Source organism: Puntigrus tetrazona, chromosome 7 (genome assembly GCF_018831695.1).
Source record: "Puntigrus tetrazona isolate hp1 chromosome 7, ASM1883169v1, whole genome shotgun sequence".
NCBI classification, from domain to species: Eukaryota; Metazoa; Chordata; class Actinopteri; order Cypriniformes; family Cyprinidae; genus Puntigrus; species Puntigrus tetrazona.
Genome location: NC_056705.1, coordinates 27,182,033 through 27,200,892, shown reverse-complemented (window position 1 = coordinate 27,200,892; position 18,860 = coordinate 27,182,033). Strand labels below are relative to the sequence as shown.

Sequence of the window (18,860 nt, the reverse complement as noted above, 5' to 3'; positions counted from 1 at the left end):
AACAGACTGAAAAATAAGAAATGCCTAATTCAGAATGACCTTGACCAACACCTCCATATTTGGTGAATGCATATTTTTGATAGCCTGAGTTAAATGGCAAACGGTTTTTATATATATTAAACGGTAAAAATGTTTAATTTTAGAATGAGCTTTTTTCTGTAATCTTTAAAGTTTAAGTTCAGACAACTTTGCAATGGTTGCATTTGAACAATCTCCTGCTCGTCTTATTTTTGACCTTCATGCCATCATATGTGACTAATAACCGTTTATATGAATATATCAGTGGCACACATTCACACTTTCAACCACAACATTCTTATGAATAAACTAGACAATTATGTTGGCATTAATGGAATTCTATTGTCATTGGTTTATTTTACTGTCATTAATTCATAGCAGTGCATAAAGAGCTATCATATTGATCACAAGTAAACTATGGAATACCACAAGGCTCAGTAATAGGACCGTTGCAACATGGTGTTGGCTTTCACTTTTATCCTGATGCTACTCAGCCCTATATTTATTTTTGACCCGAGAAAAACTAAATTGTTAAAAGCAAAATTAAAAATGGATGGAACCTATTGAGAAACCTAGGTGAGAAAAACTAAATTGTTAAAAGCAAAATTAAAAATGGATGGAACCTAAGTTGTTAGGAACCTAGGTGTGCATTTTGATAGCCAACTTTCTTTTGAAACCCATGTTTCTATAATGAATGCTTTAATTTGAGAAGGTTACATTTAATCTTATAAGAAATTACATATTCCCACCTCAGGCCCACAGTATTTAATATCATACTTTTTTTCTTCAGCTGTAAATTTTTAAATACAGTATAAGACCAGAGCTTCCCAAAACAATAATACATTGTTACCCCTAAGCTTTACATTTTTAGAGCCATCACAGAACTGCAAAATGTATGCACTTAAGAAGTCGGTACATCACTCTATGTTTTTTGTACTAAATCACACTGAATCACGCATTGAAAAACAGAAATGAATAACCCATGACATTTCCTTTTCAAAACATGTTTTGCACAATACCATTTAACCTTTTTACAATAAAAGAGGTTGAAGTTGAACACAAAATTACCTAATGATGGGGCCTTAACAGCAAATATCATTGCACATTATTCACAGTCAATAGTTCTGTGTCTTTTTGTGCAAAAACTGATCACTGGTGTAAGGTTATAATTTATAGACAACAAAAGGACTAATTCTGCATTTTCTCAGAAAATGTCTATAATATTTTAGAGTAAAATATATTAGGAAAAAACAGCAAGTCTAATAAAAAAGATATATATATATATATAGCCTATATATATATATGCTTCCTCTATCCATATATATATATAACACAGTATATATATATATATATATATATATATATATATATATATATATTTTATATATATATGTGTGTGTCTGTTTCATTGGTAATTTATACACTCTTTTTTGTCAGATAAACAAAGCATGTCATGAACATTATGCGTTTTCACTGATCCAAAACTGCATGTAGCCATCATCCTCTCACTGTGAGCCAGCAGATGAACAAGTTCTTTATAAGTCAGAGGCTAAATACACTCCTCAAGATGAAAGTGGCATAATCTGACATAATTAAAGACTGGGCAGTTCCCTTTCACAGTATAACAGAAACACTTACCTCACAGACGTCACAGCTAATCAGTGTTAGTTTATCCATATAGCCTGTAGGATTAACAAACTGCACGACCATTTTGTGTAACAGTAATCTACAAATTACAGGGGCAGAAAGCTCATTATGATGAATTACAGTCAGACATGCACATTTGTTTTAAAATATGCTGGTGTCTAAGGCTATTAATTCAGTAAATTGAAAAAAATTGCTGCCGATGTAAATAAAATAAAGATTACTGGAATACATTTTGCAGGAAATTTCTGTCTTTCTACTTAAAAAAAAATAGGACATTACTTGCCATTTATTTGTAAACTTTGTAAATAAAAAAAATGGAAAGGGAAAACTGTTTTATAATTAATTGTACACTTTTTTTCCAGAAAATTGTGCTAAAACCTCCAGACGCAAGGCCAAGGAGCCAGAACATATGAATAGCAAAAAGACAAAATAGTACTTAAACCAATCCAACAGAGAATAAGAGAAAAAAGCCTCCTTTTACATTTAAATTAATATTGTAGTTGCAGATAGTTACTAAATATTTTAGCAAACTTTGTATTAACTTGAATAAATCATTTTTGAATAACACAGCCTCTATTACCAGATATTGGCTTTGTTCTTAATGGTCTTACCTCACTAAATATTAATCATCTCTATTCTTTTATTTTTGCCTTTCTTCTCTCTGGCATCTGGATGCTCCACTTCCTCTCTCATTAATGTTCACCACTCCCTCCCTTGCTGTTGTATTTGCTCAGTATTAAAGAGCTGTGCGGGTTGGCCAACTGTTTGTGAGTCATCTCAGTAGAAAAAGGGCAGGAAGAAAATCTTACACAACCATCACTTCTCATTTAAACATGAGGTTTCTGTGCTTAGAATCCAGCTGACACGTTTTCCATTATGCCCCTGTGCAAGATGATAGGTTGTCAGATTGGCCCTATCCTGATATGTGCAGTGGCTTTGTCCCTGGTAACTTTGTCTAAATAAGTGCAGTCAAAAACTAAAGGATCTCCCAATATTTGTGGATTTGTTACATTGTTACAACATGTTATGGATTACTTTAAAAGGCAAATCTGTGGCAAATCTGTGTGTGTGTGTGTGTGTGTGTGTGAGAGAGAGAGAGAGAGAGAAAAAGATATTGGATATTGAGCTCTAAACTACTAAATAAATGCACAACAGTCCATTGTTGTGGAGTAGATCATGTGTATGCATATAAAAATAACAATAAAAATATACTTTTTTTTTTACAATGGTATAGACTGTGCATTTCTGTACAGAGCTATAATATAACTTAAAGATACTATTTTTTCACCCCTACATAGTACTTTTTAAATATTTTTCCCCATTGATTTTTTCCCCCTATATGGTTAAAACTAATGTATTTTGAGTTAATTCAATTAGAAAAGTCAGGCACATATGGACATATAATCTTAGGTTGATTTAACACTTCAAATTCATTCTCACTAACGTCATGATGTCTTCTACCCACTAACGCTGAAATGAGTATTTTCAGAGAAAAGATGTTTTTCAGAAAATGTTGAATAGTAATATGGCATGTGAGGGAGAGTGAAGGTTTTAGCAGTACATTAGCGCAGCATCTCTATCTTCCTGTGCACCTCACCAGCTCTCAAGGTTTAATTTACGGAGCAGAGTAAAATAAATGAGCAAAGACATTGAAGTATAAAAGCTTGTCATTTTAATATGTTTTACAGCCATCCATTGTCCCAAAATCAGCACTGTAAGTGTTTCAAGGGTTGTAGAACACATTTACCTACCGAGTAACACCTGCCTCGTGAGAGTGGTAGAAAATGCATCATAGCATGGCAAATTGACGACATTTTGATGACTAAATCAGTAAAATTGTAAACTTTTCACCAGCAGGTGAATAAAAACAGAGATCTGTCAGATGAAATAGTAGTTTAGTGTGAGTACAACCACAGGTCCAATAGTTTTGTCACATGTTCAGTCAAAGCAAATGGCTTTATATTCAAAGCTACATCTGGCTTTATGATACTATGTAAGGTGTCAAAATTTAAATCGCACCATCAAACCATATTTAATGATTAATACTTGACCTTTGAGATATTAATGATTGTCAAGCCTAATCAATAAATCATTTTAAACAAATTGATCTCTTATAAAGAGTTGGTAATGGACATTTACAGTGATTTAATTAGACCTATACACTTTGCATGTATCTAGATATAGCACATGCACTCCAGTAGGCTCAACAACCTATAACCTCTGATTGGCTGCTTTCAACCACTGTATTGCCCAATGTACATCGAAATAGTTATGTACAGAAAAAAAGACAAGAGGGCGGGTATGAATTCATACCGGTCCTCCAGATTCTGGCTTTCGCACAAATTTCAACAGGACTATGTTTTTCGACACTTACCCGAACAAGTACACAGATTTTTGAAACCCTTAAATGACCTGTCTGCTTCCCCTTTAAGACACAATCCCTGTGTGATTGCTCTGTACAGTCTGTAAAAAAATGTAAAAGGCTTTTTTCCCAGAACACTGTTCTTTTCCCAATTTCGCAATGGGTGCAAGGATTACTCTTTTATTCCTCCCTCATGGTAAGTCTGTTGTCAAGAACACCTATTCACGTAATGCACACACAATGGCGATTAGTCTTTTAAATCATCTTCATACTGATCTTGTGCGATCCCTCAGTTGGGCTGCTTTCTCCATCTACTTTCCGTGGCACATACTCAATCTCAATGTTTGGCTTGGCATTGCCTTTACCTCGGCTCCAGAGGAACAAGAGCACCAGACAGAACAGCACCACCCCTAGGAAAGAGATAAACCCCATGGTGGTAGCGATAATGAGAGTCTTCATATCAAAGGGAAAGGGATCCGTTGCACCAGTTCCATTGGCACCGTTATCATTTGGCTGGTTCGAGATGAAAGCAAAGGTCTTATTGGGCTGATGGGGCCAATTGGGAGAGTAGCTATGAACGTGTAGGTGAGCCAAACGGGTGTCGTTTCCTCCTGCATTGACGGCAATACAGGTGTATGTGCCATTGTCTTGTATCTGGGCATATCTAACCTCGAGGGTGCCGTCTGGTGACACCGACAGGCGGCCAATGCTTTTAGTAGTGATGAATTGCTTTTTTGGAGACTGCCACATAATCATGGGAGCGGGGTCTCCATCTGCTTGGCAAGGAAATTGGACAGTGGTCCCCTCATCCACGAATCTATGAATGGCTTTGTGATCCCGGATCTTGGATTTCTGACAGGTAAAATAATTCGGTGGGAGAACATCCGGGAAGTCTTTGAATTCTTTACCCTGCAAAAACTCTGGCGATTCACAAGATGGCTGCTGGCGGTTGAAGTTAAGTCGCCATCGACGGCGAAAGACCCAGAGGAGACGACAGTCGCATGCCAGGGGGTTGTCGTGAAGAGCCAGTGTCTCCAGGTTGCCGACCGAGTGGAAGGCAGACTCCTCTAAAGTGCTTAGACTATTGCTGGATACATTAAGAACCCGAAGGTAGTTGAGTCCTCTGAAGGAATAAGGCTCAATGCTGACTAGCCGGCCTCCAACCAAGTGAAATGCCTGGAGCCTCAGCAAATTGTGCATTTTGTTACCCTCCACAACCTCGATCGGATTGAATGACAGGTTGAAAAAGCGAAGGTACACCAGGTGCTGAATGGCCTCATAAGGGACGGCAGTGAGATTGCAGTTTGTGATACTCAAGGTTGTGATGTTAAGTCCATGGAGGGACTTTGTGGTCAAGGTTTCTAAAAGAGGCCAGTTTGCTATCTCTAAGACTTTGAGCCGATACAGCCTCCTGAAGGAAAAGTCTCGAATGATGTTGATGTTGAGATGCCGCAGCCTGAGGGTCAGCAGGTTGTGAAGATGACTGAAGGCCTCTGTTGGCACAGAGGTCAGATTGCATCTTTCCATAGTGAGCTGCTCTAGGCTGCTGAGGCCATGAAAGGCTCTGTGGGAGATGAACACTAGGTCGTTGTCCCCCACCTCCAGTTCTTTCAGGTTGTAGAGATCTTGAAACATGTGGTCCAGCAAAATGACAATTTTATTCTCACTAATATCTAATCGTGTGAGGTTACTGAGGCCAGTGAAAACTCCCAGCTGAATCAGCTTCAGCTTGTTGTTGCGTAGCCCCAGTATTCGCAAGCCAAGGAGGTTGCTGAAGGCCCCTGGTTCAATGACCGAAATGATGTTCTCGTTGAGCTGTAGCTCCTCCAGGTGTTGATAGTTAAGGAATTCCTCCGGGTTGATGGCTTTCAAGCGGTTCTTGCTGAGATCTAACAGCCGCGTGTCAGTGGGAATTCCCTCGGGGAGGGTGATCAGCTTCCGCCGATGGCACACGACCGATCGCTCTTGGGCACTGCACTCACAGCGAGAGGGGCAGCCGGTGGCAGAGCCGGACAGCACGGTACCCAGCATCAGGATGAGAATGGGCTGCCAGCACGCCACCAGGTAGCTGTGCCCACTTGCCTCTCTGGCCACCATTTTGATGGTAACCTGCTGAGAAAAAGGAGAGAGAGAGAGATTGGATTTCATTCCAAGGCAGAAGAAAGGCAAAAGAACTAAGAGACAATCATATTGCTCCTGTTCTTAAAATAGCAAGAGATGGTCTTGGAGAAAATGCTGACGCTTGAAAAATGTAACAGACTACTGCACTGGAACATGCTGCGTAAAGGCAACTCAGAGCTTTGATTAATGATATAACAGAGACATTAAAAAGTAAAAGACTGTATGAGAAAAAGAAAACAACCATAAACAACACTGGCCATGAAGAAGTATAGCCAAGGTATAAGTCAATTCTATAGCGGAGCTATAAGTATAGCTTATACTCTCATTTATATATATATATATATATATATATATATATATATATATATATATATATATATATATATATATATATATATATATATATATATATATATATATATATGAATTGTTTTTCTACAGTATACTACTGCAAAAAAACTGAGAGAAAGGGACATAAACCAAGAGCAAGGCCCTACAGACACAAAAAATTCTTTACAAACCCTAAGCCTTTTAGATTATAAAAGTACTTATTATATGATGTTTTCATTATTATTATTAATTGATCATTATTTATGGGTACCTAGAGAGTAGAACAATATCGCTTTTAATGGGTTGACACTATTTCACTGTGCACAAGCCCTGAAACTTCAAACTTTACTTCCCAAATTGATCGAGCAAGCTCAGTTTCAAATTCACAGCCACTTTCAGCTTTGATGGAGATTTTGGTTTAGGGCTTGCAAAGAGACTTGACAAAAACTGACATGAAGGAACTCCAGACACATATAGGACTTGCCAAAATGTTGCATGAGTTACATTTTATGAGACACAGGGTTGCTAATTGGAGTAGTCAAATACAAATTATGTTAAGTAGACAGGCCAGCTTTAATAATTGATTAGGTAAACTTTAAGTAGCTCCCATTTGTAAAGCAAGCGAAAATGACCCAGAATTAAATACTTCTTGCATCAGTGAATTCAAATACATTTGTGCAAACTCAGAGGATGCATTATGATATTATGTGGGTTCAAAAGTAGTGTGCTTATTTCAACACAACTTGTATTTACACATTTGCAGAATCGTATCTCAAGTACAGCTATTATTTTTGACTATATTTAAATTTATTATGTGATTTTCCCCAATATCACAACCTACAAGACGCAGAAAGAGTGTTTTCAGAGAAAAGTACAACACAACTCAAAGCAATGTGAAGCTGGGGGGGACATTTGAGATCTGGTACAAGTAAAACTTGCATAAATACATAGGCTCTTACGGATCTTTGTAATTATAGCATTACATAAAACAGAACCTGACATATTATTTACTTTGGTTGTCTAATGTTTTATTTCTAAAAACATATCTATTCTAAAACGTGAATGATCCAGAGTCATAGCTTAAAATATAATTCATTATAATGCTTCTCATCCGGCGAAACCACACCCTTCTAGCACCAATTTTCATAACCAGAAATAACCCCCACCAGAACATCTCGGGCCTCCTTTTCTTTTGCTCCGTTCCACCATCCATGGCCCAGAATATTTTGTTTGAATGAAACTGCAAAGAGAGGTGAAAGAAAAAGCCTACATGCAGCCATCTGTTCAATGCATAGATTTGTCTTCAGGTGTGTCAGAAATGTGTAACAAAAGAAAATATCCATTTGAGTTCCGGCGTGAAATAAGTAGTTTCAGCGATAACAATTTCATATTAGTGCTCCTCAGCTAGATCAAAAGGGCCGTTATTGTCAAGGGTGCTTATCCCTCGTTTATCTATCGAGTGTGATCTGCATACAGTCGGGGAGCAGAGCGATCAGGGTACTGTGGGAGAATTACTACATCGATTAAACGACTCGTGTGGCATGAGGAGGTGTGAGGGTGAAGGTCATGACGTAAACAGAGCTGCCAAGAACGGGATGTTTTAATCACGCTGAATCTATCACTATCTTCCCCCGGCTGAGCAGGCATCAAGCCTCCGGAGGCATAGCAGGGTTGTTTAAACTGTTATTATGTGTGACATCTACTGCAATGCAAATTTCTGTTCAATATGCATGTCTCCCAAATATCTGCCAAACAACCACCTCTGCCCTTTAACTATAATTGGGAGAATTTGTCTGAGGAGAGAACAGGTCAAAGGTGTTGGCTCATTAAAATTATTGACAAATTTGCTTGGTGGTTTTGAACAAGCAAACAAAAGCAGATGGAAATCACTTTAAAATTACAGTAGGTCTGCATGGTGTGATCACAGTTTCCCTAATTAAACATGGCCGTTGCTTCCAATATCAAAAAATCGTATTTTGTTCACTGTTGTGGTGTCGCATAGTACTCCCACAGGAAGAAAAAAAGCTCGGCTCATGGGCAGAAATATGTACCTGTTTTACCACTGATAAAAAGCGAACTGTAAACATTTATGCTATTATTTCTTGGCCTGCAACTTGCGATTTCTTGCCAATGGGCAAAGTGAAAATTATAATAGTTTAAATAAAAAAAGGAAAAGCCAAATCGCCTAATTATCATTTAGCACAAACGCTTTGGCTGATTTTTTTTCTTCTACCATATCTAAATGATGGATTGCACACACACACACACACACACACACACACTTCCATCTTTGTTCCTAATCATTGTAACCTTTGTTTTAGCCCAAATGCTAAGGTATGCAAATGCTTTAAAACTAATTTGGCCTCGGTGGTCAACTGATGGCAATTGAAAAGCCACTACACAAAGTGTTGGATTTATTATCCAATTAAAAGATTAAATCATCGCTCAGGAAGCCCCCATTCGGTAAACATACAAATCAAAGTCTGTCAGGCGACTATGAATAATGTATGAAGAAGGAAAAAACTGCTTCTCTCTGTTGCATTGCCAGAATATTGCATTGACGGAGTAATTCTGAATATAGTGAACTCACTCACATGGTCAATAGCTCATCTTATTAGTCAACACCCCCACATGAATTTCCATGCAGAGAATTGTGTCTTTAAAGGCATATCTACCTCAGGGCACTTTAGTGTAACCAGCCGTTCCTGGCATGCAATATATTCAGACAGAAATGTGCTCCTTTAGCCTGATTGATTTAAAGAAATATATAGTAGTCAGTGAGAGCCCCTCTGCATATGGGAAGAGGAAGCAGCGCACTTGTATTACATTCTTCAATTCGAGCAATTCAGGCAAGCACGTTGTTATTAAAAGCCCATCTCCATTGTCATACATTTACCGTTCCATCAAAAAGCGAGTTAAATGTGCATATGTTGAGCATGCATCAACATTCCAGTTTTAGAACGGCGCTTAGCATTCTCTTTGTTTAATAATTACTACCCAACATTCAGTCACACGACAGGCTGCGTGCCGTCTAAAGCGAGTTGCTCTCCCAAGATCTTTGCGGTGGAAATTACATTTTCTCCTCTGTTCTTTTCCCTCAGTAACACGGGAAGGTCATACCCATTCAACCCTGCCCGCTAGCTCGAAGAGAAGAAATAAAGTGTCAACCACAAGTTTATTTTAACATAGTGCTCCTCTGAGAGCGGGACCCTCAAATGTAATGCCCTATTTTGCCGTATTGCAACATCCACTGTAACTCAACATGGCATGGGTTCGCAGAGGAGAAATTCAGAAGGCTGTTGATCAGTCGAGTTCAAACAGGCAATGAAATATGAGCAAGTTAATTGACAAGTCCATATCCAGTTCATACTCAAAGGGTCTGCAGACTCGCTTTTCAATTATCTGTTGTCAGCAGGTGGGAGGAATTAGCGAGGATTCTTTTTCACAGGGTTTCTGCCGGCTGATGCCTCCTTCCTCTCTTAATGGAGGACTAGATCTCTTTTAGATTACTGCACCTTCCCAACACTCATGAAGTTAATAAGTGTTGCGCTTCAAAGATTTGTCCTCTTCTTCGCTATTTGTTACTTTCAGGGCTATCTGTCAAGCTAGAGGGCAAAATCAATTCTGCCTCCAACGTTGGAAAACCGAGCTATTTATCTGTTTAAGCTAGAGACCCTCACGGAGAAATGAACGTTTAAGGTTAAATCTCTTAACAAATATGAGGATTTACCTTTGTCAACACAGAAACAATTGTTTTTTCACAGATGTTTTGTTTCGAGGCAAATTACACAGACGGAAAAAAAACATGCCCGTCACGGCGGTATCGAGATTCATCGCCATCTGAAACCACAGAGGACGGCTATCAGTTGAATTGATTTTATATTTTCATGTTACACCGCTCATGTGTTTGAGTGCTCACTGGATGATATTCTGTCTCTCCCACTCATGTAGAAATGTAATTCAACCCAAAGGTCCATCTTCCTGCTCTCTCTCCCACTCCATCCCCTCCATTTCATCCTGGCTGTAACCTTGAGAAAAAATATCACGCAGGACCATCTACGCAGTTTCCTTATTTTCTCTCCCTGTTCACCATCGTACTCCTGACCTTGCCGGTGAGCCTCGGCTTGACCAAACAAGACAAATAAGCAAAGCTTGGGAGTGACCCACTTGCACAATCCTGTTTATTTGGGTTTTATACACTCAAATAAGGGTTTCAACTGACAAAAGATATATTAAATTGTACTTCTGGCCGTAATAAAACAACACTGTAGAGAATATAACCTTTCTTCTTTCTACATTTGTGCTTATGCATTTAAAGTGTACTGGGTTTACTGTGTATTCCAGTTGGATCTGTGCTCTCTTTGTGCACATTAAGCACACTCCTGCTGTGGCAAACAAATGTTTCATTCAGGGATTTAACTTCTCGTTTAGATAAAACAGTCATGAAACAACATATTTTACATAGTAATTAATAACATGTTTTCATCTCCAGAGAATAATAAAAAAAAACATTTATAGTAAACAGCAGGGCTTTTGTGTTTTTTTTATTAAGAATATTATATCAAAGAATGAATAATTTGTTAATGGTGGGGTGATTAATCATTGTGTACAGATTCAATTTAATTTACAGATTAAATATTGTTACTCTGAAAAAAAACTTTTCTACCCTTGAGAAACTTAAATTAAAATAAAAATTCAGTTAAAGTAAAATTCATGATTCATAAATCATAACACCAAACTATAATCATGTTTCTAATATTTCAAATGTCTCATAAAGGAAGAAACAAAACTTGAGAGAGATATTGAAAATGAGCATTGTTTTTTCTGATAGTCAGTTAACCATAAGTAAAAACTATTTGCAATCACAATTAGAAAATGTTTCATTTTACTTAGATTTTTTTTCCAAAGAAGGATTAAATAATGATTCATTTGTGCCAGAAAATGATACCACTAAGCATAATGTTTTATAATAGGCACAACAGTCTAATAGAAAGCTACTGTGAGTTGAAAGTAAAGTGAATGTAGAGTGCAGCAACTAATTGGCTATACTGGCCTGAGGGAGTTCATTTTGTTCCTTCTTCCAATCTATTTATTCATCATCTCGTTCCTTCTGCCTGTCGCTCTCTCTTTTTCTCCCTCTCTGGCATCCCTGATCACACTGCACACATTTCACAGTATGAAGCGAATCAGTGGTTAACAGCTATCTAAATATTCCCAATACATAAATAGTTATCTGCTAAATTGCTGGTAATTGGCTGTCTGCTCTCATGCAGTCTGGTCGTGAAATGGCATGGGTGAACCATTCACTCTGTGTCTATAATGTTCAATTCATTTATACCCCTATCATTTAAATGTTTTACATAAAGACATGTTTTATGCATCCAATTGTGTTGTCACAATCACTTTCTTGGGATCGTCGTGTTGCTTGCAGAGTGGAATTGGTGGTTTTACTCTCTGTTTTTATTTACTTTGAAATATATGTTGATCAGTAATTGCTATAGGTACAACCGATAAGCAAAGCGCGGTGAAAATGAGATTCTGTTTACAAATATGTCTGGATGCTAGGTCACTGAAAATAGTGTAAAGGCCGCCTGAGTTGTGGGTGGCAAATCAAGTTGCTACCATTCATCACAACATAAGCAGGTGTCTTTATCGGTATTTACAACAGCAGTTAATCAGTGAGGACCTGAGCCAAATCAATAATCAGCCCTGCTTGCCCCATACATTTGTCTTCTTCCTACCCCACACAAACAACTTTGTATACCAAATCAGCTTGGGTTTTAAGCCTACGGATGCAGCATTCAGAGCAGAGACGTATCTTCCAACTGTTTGCTTCCATTTGACTCCTCTCTTTTGATCTTGTTTTTTGATGACAGTAAGATTTAGATCAAAGCCCAAGGTTTGGAAAGCTACATTCCACTAAAGGAAAAACTAACATGAACCTTGATGTCGAAACATAGGGAACTCTAGACTTATCGAAGCGAAAATGTCAAGCACTGCGCTCAAATTTCTACCATTCAAACAAAAGCTATGACTAAACTGTCAAAGTGAGGCTTTTGCATGAAGAGGAGTATTATATGGACACTACATGGAATTGAGACTAGCATGCTGATACAAGACTATAGCGTGTCTTTTTTTTAACGCGATATATATTCCCCATGATTTCCCCTCACAGCTTGCCACTCTTGTACTCGAAAAGCATTTAAATCTGAAAAGAAAATGAAAACTGGCATTAAAAAGGACCGGGAGGAGCCTTCCTTGTGCCAACTAGTGGCCTGGAAGTTTCATGCTATCATAAATTGAGTAAACGACATGAATGTTTCAACTCCAAGCATGGTTGAGATTGAAATTAGTTACGACCTGTCACCCGAATATTGGTCTTCTGACTAACTGCCGATGGAGCAATATGTGATGCTTGCAGTTTAAATAAGCATCCTTCAAGGGCTGGAAATGAAACAGATGCACTGCATTTCTGTCTCTTGCATCTTGACAATAAAACACATCCATTCCTTGTAAGCAGCATCAAGCATGTGCCCACCCATCAGCCAGCTGAAGCATTATAGGTTATTTCAGCCCATGGTCTGGCTAAATTTGCAAAGCTACGGCTGCTGTCAGGTACCTTGTCACGGCGCGAAGTCTAATTGGGCCCAGTCCCATGTCAATCCTCCCCTCAGCTTTCCGGCAACGGTTAATAATAATTCCATAAAGTGTTTTTCATTCCTCATTAATGCTCTTGAGATTCACTTTAAATTCACCGCTACCAGCAGGCAAAGCTGGTAATTACTCCAACTGCTCTTCCTCTTTTAAACACAGGGCTCTTTGTTTTGGGTTTAATTGAAACAAAAGAAGAGAGAAAATGTGGAGAGAATATAGGACGACCGTAATCCCAAAAGCAATCTAGCTCAAACCGAGCTCCTTGGAGTTCTTTATCAATAGTTCTATTAGGAAGGAGCTTATCTCACGAAATTAGCCACGGGATAATCACTCTCGAGCTTCCTGAATTATGCTAGCATTGTTCCTCTGACCAGCACTCCATCCGAGGCTAATAATTTGATTAGTCTGACTGATACGATCAATGATATCTTCTTCTCGTCTTTCACAAGGCGCAAATTTAGCCATCAGCAGCCACCCAGATGATCGGCGGAGATACGACAGCAAGTTTTCTGAAGCGACAGAAAGCGTCACTTCAAACACACAAACATCATTTTCATTTGGGTAACCCTTAGAAACGAGGTGCCAAGAAAGTAAGGCATGGGCCCAATCTCGTATTTTTTTTTTACTTTTTACATAAAGCTGTTATGATTAAATTTTAATGGGAGAGTCTGCTGCAGTGAAGCGACTCTGTGACCTTCTGAATACATTTGTGGGAGGCTGGAGTGAGTGTGCGCTGTCTGATATGCCACTTGGTCGCCTCTCACAGCAGCCCCTCGCTGGCTTTCCCGCTATGTACAGCCCATTTCAATAGTCCCTCATTTTGTGTGACAGAAACGAGCCGCTGCTCTGATGGCGTCCGATTCTCGCATCCCTCCACAATGAGGACAAACGCACGCCTGCTCTGTCTATCTATGCCACTGCGTCCGAAAGCAGGCCCTCACTGACTGCTTCAAAAAAAAAAAGCGAATAGAAGAAATGAATAGGGAGGCAGAAAGGGATGTGGCGGGTTCGCAATCGGAAAAGATCTGAATTTCAATGATTTTGGGGATTTGGTCCCTTTTTTGTGCTCAGGCTGCATCATTCACAAAAGCTGTGAAAACACGAGGTCTGACAGGCACAGGCTCTAATCTATGTGTGAACGCACAGCACAAGAGCGTGAGGTGATGCAGTTCTCCTGTAGCACTGCCTTATCTTGTTTCATCTGCTGTTTGTTATCAGACTGCAGCATTATCATAATGGCTATTACCACCAGCTGAGAATCTGCTCAATGAGGAGATTGCCTTTTAACACAATCGTCAGCATACCGAAACATATCTCAATTTATAGGCTGTTTTATTTGTATCACTATTCGGTGCTAGATTTTCAGCCACGGCTCTTGTGTTTTGGCCTGGATTTCTCCGCTGGCAGCTACATCATCTTCAGAATGTGGCCAGGATACTGTTGCCATGCAGTTGTTTCATGTTCTCATCTTCCTACCCAACACAAGCCTATATGCATATTGCAGATGCATTGTGTTTTGATGGATAACCCTGTGTTTAAGGGGGGAGGAAACAGCAGAAGGAGGTTTTTGCAGAGCACATGGTGTCTTGGATTTGAATCTGAGAATTAGCTCACACCTCATGTGAATATCATTGGCCTGTGTATACATGATGGTGAATAATACAAAAAAAATGATTCTTGGTTTTATAGATGTGTACTGACAATGCACGTTTGCATAAGAAACTATGGATCTGACAGCTGTAAAGGATGTACCATTGAGAACACTGAGATAGCATGAATCTTTGATGTATCCAGTAAGACTCCTCTTAATGTATTTTTGACAGCCTGCCAAGATTAAGAAATGAAGTGTAATGTTGTTATTCCTTTAAACGCCACATTAGCTGCGGAGGAAGTTGCTTCCAAGCAGTAAAACAGGGAGAGAAGAAAAAGAGAGCAAGAAAGAGAGAAAATGAGTGAGTGAGTATGTGTGTGTGTGTGTGAGAGAGAGAGAGAGATAGAGGGAAAAAAGGAGAGAAAAGAGGCTCTATAATGAGGACTGTGAATTAAAGACTCAAAAAGCTCGCGTCAAAAGCAATACATTATTTTCTTCCATAACGCATCCTGCAAAATAAAAAGCCTTGAAGTATAAACCATGACAACCACACTAAAAATAAACTCACAAGTCTCACATATATTCAAACCTGTACCCTAGACAGCATGTATCATAACCTGGCCACAGAGAAATACTCGAAAAAAGAGGAGGAGGGGGGGTAGGAGTGAGATTTTCTTTTTTTTTTTTTTTTTTTTTTTTTTAGAAACATAGTGCAGGTGAAAACATGCATGAAAGCCCACACAGCCAGATATTAATTTGTAGCAAATGACCCCCTCCCTGTGCAATGACAGCCCACAGTATTAGGTCCTGTGTCCGGTTCAGAAGCATTATTCAGCATCTTTCCCTCTAGAGCCTGTGTCCTATTCCTCTCGGACACATTTCCCCCCTGAAAAAACCCAGTCTCGTCTCCCCCCTTCAGACCTTTGCAGAATCTCAGAGTTCTCGAATCGCTTATCTAGCACTGGATGCAAACTGCTCTTACCAGAAACGTCATGCGGTGGAGTCTAAATTTGGCAATTCCATTCTGCCGGAGTGCAGCTTAGATCCGAATCGCTCCAGAGTGGCAGGGTGGCACACAGGAGGCCTTTGAAGAATTTCATGAGTGAGGAGGGAAACAAAAACGCCACACAATTCCTCAAAGCAAGCACGGGGTCCGCAAATTTCTCAGAGTGTGGAGCACGAGCAGCTACAGTCCACAGAATGCATGAGAGTCTGTCCCAGACGCAGGCATGCATGTAAACAGGAGTGCACCCGCTCACATACATGCCATACCCAGCAGAGCGAGAGCGGGAGCGCGAGTGAGAGAAGAAAGATGGAGAGGGAGGAGTCGGCGCTGTGCGAGGTGGAGGGAGGAGCTGTGGCGCATTGAGATGGAGAGATGGAGGAGACGGAGGGAGCGAGGGAGGGGGAGAGAAAGCCTAAGACTGGCAGGCAGAGAGGGATAAGAAGTGAGAAGGAGGGGGGAGGAAAAGAGAAGCGGCACAAAGCTCAAAACAGGGACAATGTAACTAATGAAATTCAATTCTGCTGTTCATCAGACCGACTGCAGCGGGAAACAGGAGCAGGGACAGAGGGATGCCGGCATGGGGGTTGGGGGGTTGTCCCAGAAATTTCAGTACACCTTTGTGAAACCTGTCTCTACCTTTCCGTCATCTTGTCAGAACACAGCGATTAATGCTGGGCTTTTATGCAAAAGGCAGCGTTCGTCAAAAGCAACCGGGAGCTGCAATGTGACAAATGGATGACTCATGGAGGTAAACAGGCAGGGTGGATAAACAACAGCCAATGGAGAGAGAGTGAGCGAGAGCCGGAGACACAAAATGGAGAGAGAGAGAGAGGGAGAGGGAGAGAGAGAGAGAGAGAGAGAGAGCGATGAGGAATTTGGCCGAATGGGCTGAGTCTGCTTAGCCAATCGCAATAGTGAACTGCAAGGTCAGTCTATGGGGGATTCGCCCTGCGGGATATAATCAGGTGTAAATCCTTGTAAGTCCCCACACCATTATACTAAACAATAAGCGAGAGGCGGTGGCGCGGCAGGTAGAGAGACGAGTGAGATTACCGAGGGGGGGATAATCAAATGCAGATTTGATGGAGGTAGAGGGGAAGGGTGATGTGGAGCACGAGGCGCAGGGGTTGTTAAGCTGCACAAACAGACTGAAGAGGTGCCTTGATATTCCTCTGAGTGAGAGGGCAGAGGAGGAAGACGGAGAGCAGTAGAACCGACCCTATGTGTGTGAGGGATTTATCTCAGCACAGTAAAACAAGATCAAGGCACGATGTGGGAGAAGGAGTGTGTATGTGTGTGTGATCCGTTGTGGATCTGTCCTAGACGTTTTGTTAGCGCTCTAATCTTCCCATGGAACACCAACGCAGAGCTGGCGATGGTGTGACTTATTAGATGAGCTGTTGTGTGGTATATGGCACCAGTCAAGGTTCTTGTGATAGAATTATCACTATATATTACAGAGCTGTGCATTACATCAGTGGCAGTTCCAAAGTGGCTTTTTGCACGGATCCTCTGAACAAGCTGCTTTTTCAAGCAGACAGGCAATAAAAGAGTCTAAAAAGAAAGAAAATCGGATAATCATACCACAAAAGCATTAGTACTTTGTGGGTGCGATGCAGCAAGCTGCAGAGCAAAATCTCAATAATGGAGTAAGTCTAAGTAGACTTGTGTATAGGTAACTCAATTTCTGCTTCACGCTTTCTTACACAATTAGTTCACAGAAATATCCTGATTTGACCTGGCAAGACACTCTAAAGGTCTCAAGAGCCCATGAATCTCTCCTGTGTTGATGTGTTTTCTATTTAAAGTGAGAAGTTCCGATGGGACCTATTGAAAAGCCTTTGAACCGTGATTTGCTATATGCAGGAGGAAGAGTATTGATCTGACAAAACATTACACCCTTTAAAGGGGTCATAAACTGAGAAATCAAAATTCACTTGATCTTTTTACATACAAGAGGTCACTGTATAGAAAAAATTTAATAAAAATAAAAAACAATTGTGAGTTTATATCTATTAGTATTGCATCATATGAATTCACAATTCTTTTAATTTAAAATTTAAGAAAAAAAAATTCTCAGAATTTTGAGATATAAACACAATTATGAGGTATGTAGTCTGAACTGCGAGATCCAGTATATTTTTCACAATTTCTCATAATTGGGACTTTTTATTTCACAATTCTGACATTTTTTCTCAGAATTAGAAGTTATAAAATCAATTTCTAAGGAAAAGAAATACCAATATGTTTTCAGAATTGGGGGTTTACATCTCATAATTCTGACTATATTAAATCTTACAACTGTGAGAAAAAAAAGTCTCAATTACCTTTATTTTACTTTAATTACTGGTGAAAACAGGCTTCTGTATCACTTGTAAGCGTCCTGAATGTTTATGAACTCAAATTTTTCTTGTTAGTCTAATATCAGCCTGTATTGAAGCCGATCTGCCAAAACGACATTCCAGAGGTTTTGGAACGTGCTACTTTATGATGCATTAGTGTGGCTAAACAGCACCTCCACCGAAGAAGATCAACACCTGCTTCTACATCACTGCCTGTTTAGCCCGCTCACCAATTCACATGTGTAGTAGGTATAATAAACGTGTAGTGCGGCAAATGCAGGTCTATGCAGTAACCAAATTATAAACTTTTTGATTTACTTTACTGTTGATGAAGTGCCAGACCACATTAGTAAAAACTTGGTCTTTTCTAAATGTAATTTTTCCACTGATTTGTTTACAAACAAGGCACAGTGTAACATACCTTTTTTAGAAAGACTGAATGTAAAAGACGATGCTGTGTCGATTATGACAATAGTGTCATAACACAAGTGTGAGTAATTTTTAGTCACTATTTTTTGTCTGTTATTACAGATTGCTTGACATGTATGATAATAACCTAAAACACAGCAGCGTCTATCTCAGAAGGATGTAGGCTGTCAAACATGGGAATGGTTAGCCATTTATAGCAGTGGACGTTTAGCCTACAATATGCTACACCTATTTAAATAAAGCATTCAAATGATAGCTTTCTCTCTTCTCTCTCTCTCTCTCTCTCTCTCTCTCTCTCTTTTTATGCTCTTTCTTCTGTCTCAATGACTAGAATGTGCATTATATATTTACATTGGGTTG

At 39.5% G+C, this 18,860-nt stretch overlaps 1 protein-coding gene across 2 annotated transcripts; it reads right to left on the bottom strand.

Annotated features, from left to right (window-relative positions):
* Positions 1–3,314: 3,314 nt before the first annotated feature.
* lingo1b (leucine rich repeat and Ig domain containing 1b) lies at positions 3,315–16,080 on the bottom strand. Of its 2 annotated transcripts, none has more exons than XM_043245541.1 (2): positions 15,706–16,080; positions 3,315–6,139 (listed from the first exon to the last, which is right to left on the bottom strand). In XM_043245541.1, exons 1-2 carry the CDS (start codon positions 15,715–15,717, stop codon positions 4,283–4,285), a joined length of 1,869 nt encoding a protein of 622 aa, XP_043101476.1. In that variant the 5' UTR covers positions 15,718–16,080; the 3' UTR covers positions 3,315–4,282. The 2 variants fall into 2 exon arrangements, with proteins under 2 accessions (XP_043101476.1, XP_043101477.1); XM_043245542.1 differs by having other exon boundaries at positions 3,315–6,136.
* Between the last annotated feature and the right edge of the window lie 2,780 nt (positions 16,081–18,860).